This window comes from Fulmarus glacialis, unplaced genomic scaffold, assembly GCF_000690835.1.
Source record: "Fulmarus glacialis isolate BGI_N327 unplaced genomic scaffold, ASM69083v1 scaffold838, whole genome shotgun sequence".
NCBI classification, from domain to species: domain Eukaryota; kingdom Metazoa; phylum Chordata; class Aves; order Procellariiformes; family Procellariidae; genus Fulmarus; species Fulmarus glacialis.
In genome coordinates this window covers 48,627-56,146 of record NW_009229927.1, presented here as the reverse complement: position 1 = coordinate 56,146, position 7,520 = coordinate 48,627, and the positions used below count along the sequence as shown (strand labels likewise).

The window sequence follows — 7,520 nt, the reverse complement described above, 5'->3', positions numbered from 1 at the left end:
TTTAGCACTATAAAAATACCCTTCCCTAATCATTATATCAATCAGTCTTTCTGGTATGAAAGTGTATTAACTTTGTTATATATTAGTTCAGGTTACACACTGCAATGTAATGAGGTAGTGGAATTTTACTGGGGACTTTGGTATTGTTCATGCTTAAATAAAAGGACAGCCTCGCTCTGGAAATAAGAACTTTGCTTCTCAAAATCTTAGAGCTGTCTATGAAGGATAAAAGATACCTCTGGACAACCAAGGTAACGCTAGCATCCTAGCCCTTTTAACACATCTTTGAAACCCTCCCAGGGACATCTGAATCAATAGACAAGCAGTAAGAATGCTGCAAAAATATAGTTGCTTTTGCACAAAAGGAAAAGAACCGAAAAAGACAGCAGTGTTGAATAATAATCCTAGATTAAAGGAACAAGGGCGCGGAGATGTCCAAGCTGGGGCAGAGAAAAGTTTCAAAGCAATGGATCTCAAAGAACCAGAGACTGTAATTGTTGTGGACAACAAGGCCATTGGAAATGGGAGTGCTTGGTATGACAAAAAAAAAAAAAGCCTCCCAAAAGGACCTCTGAATGCTATGGTGCAATCTTTCCCTGCTCTATGCAGCAGGGGCAGCTACGTTTCACCCAGGATTGACAGTTAGCAGGGACCTCTTGTGTAGTCACTATAGGAGCCTCTGAATATGAAATATTTTCTCCTTCTTATGAGAATGCAGTCTTAAACCTTTTGATTAATGAACATAATTACCCCTGTCTAATACCTACAGGGAATACTTTTTCTACCTGAAATCAGTATACCTATTCATCTGGACTCTCAAGACCTTTTTGCATTTACCTGGGGAAAGATACAGCTAACATGGACAAAGCTCCCTCAGGGCTTCACTGGGTCCTCCACTATTGTTCTAAAATTTTAGTAAAAGTTTTACAGGATGTTGTGTTTAAAAAATGGATCCGTTTTTGACACAATATGTTGATGATTTGTTAGTAGCCGTGGGATCTTGTATAGCTGACGCCTGTACCTTACGTTAAGCAACGTAATAAGCTGAACCCTGCAACTCCACTCCCTTTACCGCGGGAAGGAACACCACATCATGATTGTGTGGTAATAATCTGTGAAGCTGGGACAAAAAAAAAAAAAACAAAACCAAAAAAAAAACCACAAAAAACCCCACAAACCCTTGAGAATATACTAATGAATGTGCCATTTCCAGATCCTGATCTTGAACTATGTGTAGGCAGGTCCTCATATCATCTGATCGGTAACCAAGTTACAGGTTACTCAGTAACTACTGTAGATAAGGTAGTGGAAGCTTCACCACTCAGTCTGAAGCTGAGCATGCAAGCGGCAGAATTAATTGTGTTAACAAAGACTTGCCAGCTGTCCAAAGAAAAGACTATAAATATACCAATTCTCTGCATTTGGAGTCTGCCACACCACTGGACAGTTATGGAAGCAATGAGGGTTTATAACTTCTAGTGGGAGTAAATACTGAACTGTTAAAAACTATACAATTGCCAAAGAAACTAGCTATCATTCATCAGCGAACCCATACTGGTGAAAGGACAAAAGAAGAAATAGGAAATGATCTAGAGAAGATTTACTATGATTTATTAATTGGTAGTGTGGGTGTTAGTGATTAGTCAAATCGTGTTGCACCTGAATGGTTTAAAGGTGTAAGAGCCCTATGTAGAACCACATTTCGGGTGCCCCAATTTGGCTGGGACACCTCATACACATGAATAAGTATTTACTCTTTTAATTCTATGCTTTGTGTAGAATAACCTCTCTCCTCGGTTGGCACAGGCCACTTGCGAATTTTTGTAACAGTATACAGTCTATATTTTGTAGCACAAATAGAAAACTTTAGTTCACAGAAACTTCAAATCCTTGTTTTTAACTTTACGAAGCAGAAATATTTGCCTTTTTAAGCTTCTTGAGAGGCTTGAGTTTATGCTTGTGTTGAATTACCGACAGCATTCTCGCATTAGTAGTGTAGGCAATAATGAAGTATACAACAAAATCATCATTAGTATTTTGAATTAACTTCAGAAGATGACCACAAGCAAAGTCTTGATCATCTCTTGTAATTTAATATGAATTAATAACTCTTTTCCTGTCTCTCTGCAATGCATATTCTGCATCGAGCACAAGGAACAGTGGCTGAAAATTTGAAGTGCAGCTCTTTAGACATTTATTCAATATATGTCTGTTTCAAAGTGGGGTGGGCTGTTTCTAATATAATACCAAGAATATGCAACAATATTTTATGCAGATTGCTTTATTTTATAATTCTGCATTTATATCACTGCCTTGAAAAACTATTTTTTTATAACCTTGTACAACTTGATGTCACTACACGGTGCTGCTTGTTTTTATTAATTCATTTCCAGATTGTAGTGACTGATTTCCCTCAGATATCAAGTGGAATTCAATGCAGCAAAACCTCATGCATCAGTGCTCCAAAGTTACAGAATGGTTGCTGTCAGCCCTAGCTGCCTACAAACTACAGAATTGTGTGTTACTTCTGGTGCACTTGATGTCATGTTTTCTACTGCTGAATCCTGAAATCTGTTTGTTCTTTAGCATTTTATTGGTGCATTGGTAAACAAAGATGTATAAGAAATATTCAATAATATATATACTTGTATACTTTAAAGTTGTTAAAGAGTAGTTGTAGTAGGAACCTGTTTGTTGGAGGGGAAATATGTATGCTGGGAAATAACTGTTCTTTTCCAAGTCAAAATGTCATGAAAACTTCACTAACTCATTCTACGGCAGGTTTTAAAATCTCAAACTGTATGCTTTCTACTTTGTACATGAATTAATGCATGTTCTGAAATTGGAGAGAAATAGTTAAGGAAACACACTGCATTCCACTGAAACATTTTTTGTGACTTTTTATTGCAGACTAGGTAACACGTTTTCATAGGTAGGTCTCGCCTTGCTGGAGAATTCCCTTGTGAAAATGAAGTAATTATTATCTGCTATCACTTTCTTCACTGGGATTGTGACTTTGGGTACCAAATTGCTTGGAATTGTTAAGGTAGTGTTGGGGAAGATGGGCATCTCTGAGTTATTGGTAGAAGTGAGTCAGGAGGAAAAAAATACATACAGTTAAGCACAGATTGAAATAATCCAATTTTTTTTTGACTGAGAGAAACAAATATAGATTATCTGGCCATCTGACCTTTGACAGCTGGTTTAGGATTAAATTGCCTGTAGGATGACCATTAAAGAATCGCCTCCCTGGCCACCAAAGGAACGTGAGTACTGTCTCATTCAGTGTTAATGTAGAGGTGCTTAGGATGGTTCTTGAAAGGTCTAGATCCTGCTAGAATGGGGTCTGTCTGTGAAGATATGCCAGAGGAAGCAAAGCTGTTCTGCTTTCAACATGAAAGGCAGTATATTTTGAATAACGGAACTTTGTGGTATATTATTCATGGGTTATTAGAACTTTTGCTTCATAAGAAGCTGTTGTTAGTTTTTATTACCTTGCTTGTCTCCAGCAGATTTTGAAGAGAACCAAGTATTTTGTTCAGAAAGATTGCCTTTCATTCATTTTAGAAACTGCAAGTGTCTCCAGCTGTCTTTGTGATTGCTTTAGCAAATCTTCTAGGGCTAATGAGCAATTAGAAATTCATTAAGCCTGGAGAACCATCAGGCTAACATTACATGCTACTATTCAACTCTAGCTGAGCAGCAGTTCTGAGCTGGTGGGGAAATGGATACACCTGACTTCTTGTTTCTACTGCTTTATTGGCTGTTAAATGCGAGGCATCAAGTCCTAGCTATAGATCCTTGTGGCAGAGAGTCCTTAAATCTGTGGTGGGTACTATAGGCAGCGTACAGGGAATGCCTGTGACCAGTGTGTGAATCACACTGAAAGCAGAGTTATCTAGCTTGCCAGCTGAAGGGTAGGCATGTTTCTGGAGTCCTGTCTGCCTACTTGAGACTCTGTTAGAAAGGCCTTCAGTATGAAACAAAAGATCTTCCTAATATTTTTGAGTGAACATTTTTGAGAAACTTGTATTTTTTTTTAAATATTCAACTGGAATACAGTCTTCTCACTGAAGGCATTAGAAATAGGAAGTTATCCACACTGCACATGCAATCTCTTCTGGGGTAACTTCTATGACAGGTCTTGGACAAGATCCTGTACCATATCCTGTTTTTTAAAAAAAACTGTAGACTTCAGTCTGCGCAGCTGTTTCAATTGTTTCATTTTTTCCCACAGTGTCTAGAGGGAACATTTGAAATACTTTGTGTTTACGTGTGAATCATTTGATAAATGACTCGAGTGTGTGAAAAAACACTGAACAATAATGCACTCTGTGCAGAATCACTGAAACCCTTCTGAACCATGATGCTACTTTAATATGTCAATATAAAAAAGTTGCTGAGAAACCCTATTTTCCAGTTATCTTTTCGTTTTAAAACTGGTACTTTTGGTCTTCTGATGGCTTTAGTCCACTCTGAGACCTCTGGTTTTTTTTATAATTGTGGCTTTGGATTTCTTAATGACTTAATATGGAACAAATTAGTTAAGTTTTGGAAGAATTAAGAGGAAGGGAGGGAATAATAGCAGATTTGCTGTCATTCCTAATATGAATGTGACTTGATTTCAACATCCTTACAATGCTGATAAGCATACTCACATCCATGAGTTGTTCGCTGGGCAACTTGGTATTTTATTTTTCAGAAATAAATTGTAGATGTTCTACCAAATAATATAGAAGAGAATACAAACAATTTTAACTGCATTTTTGTATGTGTAGGACACCAAGGGAATTCAAAGAATAATCAATTTTTCGATTGTAGACTACCTGCCAAATTTCTTGCACCAGTTCTGTATGGATGATTGTTACAGTAGGGTTTTTACCTTAAGCATGCTTTTCTCCCTTTGTGACAGATGGCAAAGCAAGAATGTATTTCGGAAGATCATGTACAGGCATGCTTAATTCTGTGGAAAGCTTGACCAATTGTGGCATTCTTGTATGTGTAGACTAGAGATTCTGTAGCAGCTTCAGATGTTTCATCCACTAGCAGATGCTTTCTTGTGTACTTAATGCCAAAATGGAGTCTTCAAATCCATGGTGCCTTTTCACGTGACGTGGTATTACATTCCTTTTATGGAATGAGTTATAAATTTCTTTAATTTTCAATGTGATACATAATTTCGTATGAAAATGTATCACATTTGGGTAATCTGAATGACTGGGCATATACGTACTTTGGACAGTTGCAGTTCTGGCATATTCATGGAAATGGGAAAGACTTGTGGTATGAATCGTTCCCTAAAGGGATGCTCTCACTTTTGTATCATAATCTAGTCAGGCTTCTATTGTCAAACTCACTAAGGTTAAGAGGGTTATATTTCACCTGAGCTACCTTTGTTTGCAGCTTCACACAGATAGTACCTTCCCAGTTTTTGCAAATGTGGGGGGCTGTCTGTGTGAGATGATAGGGACTTTCCTCCAGGTGGGCTCCTCTGAGCTAATCTTTCAGTGGATATGCCTCAGATCTCAACCTCTAGGGTGTGACGAGGCTGTGTCATTACAACGTGATCTGTGTAAACCCAGAGAACTAACACTTGAGTCCCGGAGGCTAAAATGGGACTGAAACTAGCTTGTTCCAATATAAATGGGTGTGAGATTGAAAATTTTCTCAAAGACTGGATTCTTGACATGCACAGCCTCGTTGGCGCCTTTAGGTATTAACATCTTTTCTACTACAAATTATGCATGGTCTCTCTACGGGCATCAGATAATCTTTACTGATGTATGTCAGAAGCTTAGTTACTGACATGCCGTCACCTTGATAAATATGCTTAGAAGCATCTAAGCAAAACACATGGTGGAATCTGTCATTTTTTAAATCATTTGTTCATATTGGTTAAATAGTAATAGGTGTCATAATTCTGTTAAGCTGACAAAGCTCAACTACTATATTGAACAGGCCACAAGCCTGACAATCCCTTAAATCAGAGTTTCTAGACACTACATTTCTAAATCTGGTCACTTACCCACTGTCATTTTGTTTCCAAAATCTGAATAAAATGTACCACTCAGTTTTTCAAAATGGTTAGTGGAAACAACATGTGTATAAAATTGTCTCTTAATTTTGTGATGAGTTACATATCAAAGTTGTGTTTCCTCCCTGGTGTCTTGTCCCACTGTGTTGCAGAAGCTGTCTTTTCGGCTGGGTGCAGTATTTGGAACATAAGACAATGGATCAGGTCGGATCAAGTATCTATAAAAAGAAATTATAACTCTTATTAAAAAGACTGAGCACAAGCAAGGATAAAATAAGTGCATACAGTTGTAATGTTGAAAAGATCTGAGGAAGACTTAGAGACTTATTTTGAAGATGCTTAGTCTAGTTCCTGTTGGGTAATTTGGACACTTGGGTAACACCACTCACTTTAGATGCTGATAATAAAGCTTTTCACATTTTGTCTGTCTAGACATCACCTGTATGTACTAGGCACAGCTGAACCTTAACTGTGACTGATAGCTCCTTTGCCAGTAATTCTGTATTTCTTCATGCATCTCCTTTATTCATTATGCCTTAAAGGAGGGACAAGCAGTCCACAGAGTAATTTCTAAAAGAATTCTGTGAGGAAAACAATAGATAATTCTTGTCACTGTGCTCAATAAATAAAAAACCTGATATTGATAATCTTGGTGTAGGCTGACAGTCTGGAGATGGACCCTTACTCTAAGAACTTAGAGTAGATCCAAATACTTGAGGACAATGCCTCATGAGCCTGAATCTAAGTTTGAGTTGTTTGAAATAACTCCTCTTCTTAGTATAAGGATGCTTCCCATTAATTTGTAAGTGTAAATTCTGCACTCTTTTGTCAGCTGTGTCAAGTGACAAACTCTCTGATCTGAGACAGCTTTTGGGACTGATGCAGTAGCAGCTTTGTGCTGCTGCAGAACTAACATTTCAGTGTTGTGAACTATCAATCAGTGCTTTCCAGTGCCACTCTGCTCCTAACGAAATGATAGACAACTAGATTGAATCCCAGTATCTTAAACTTGTCCCAAGATGACCAGTACTGTTGAAGCTGCTGGAAATTCTATTTCAAATCCTGGTTTTGACTGGGGTTTTTTTGCAAAGAAAGAAAAATGAAATGCAGGAAGATGAAATGTGAAAGAATCCTTTCTCTCATATTCTCAGAAATCTTGGCACCACATATCTTTCCATCTCCTCCTTATCAGCCAAATGAAAATGCTTAAATATCCATATACAGATCATGTGTATGCTGTGTGGTGCTTATAAAGATTTGCTGTACTACTTTGCAGTGGCCCCGAGGAAAGTTTCTGTTTTTACAGGCCATGAACTTCTACCATTCAGTATAGTGAGTATGTTTTGTCCCAGACGTAATTAAAACACCCTGAAAAATTCTTCAACAAACTGCAAAACGGAAAATCCTGATTAACTGAACTAACATGTTCTGTAAGAGTATGAGCAACCACTGTCATATTTCCCAAAGAACTGCTGTATCTGTTTTC

General features: G+C 37.7%; 1 protein-coding gene across 1 annotated transcript in view; it reads right to left on the bottom strand.

Annotated features, from left to right (window-relative positions):
- Nucleotides 1–5,740: 5,740 nt before the first annotated feature.
- The window catches only part of KCNT2 (potassium channel, subfamily T, member 2), a gene marked incomplete at its 5' end in the record, with an annotated part of 47,021 nt that continues 45,241 nt past the window's right edge, over nucleotides 5,741–7,520 (bottom strand). The window contains one exon of the mRNA XM_009584007.1: nucleotides 5,741–6,252. Within this exon, the coding sequence (XP_009582302.1) occupies nucleotides 6,141–6,252 (112 nt within the window). The remainder of the gene's footprint in view (nucleotides 6,253–7,520) is intronic.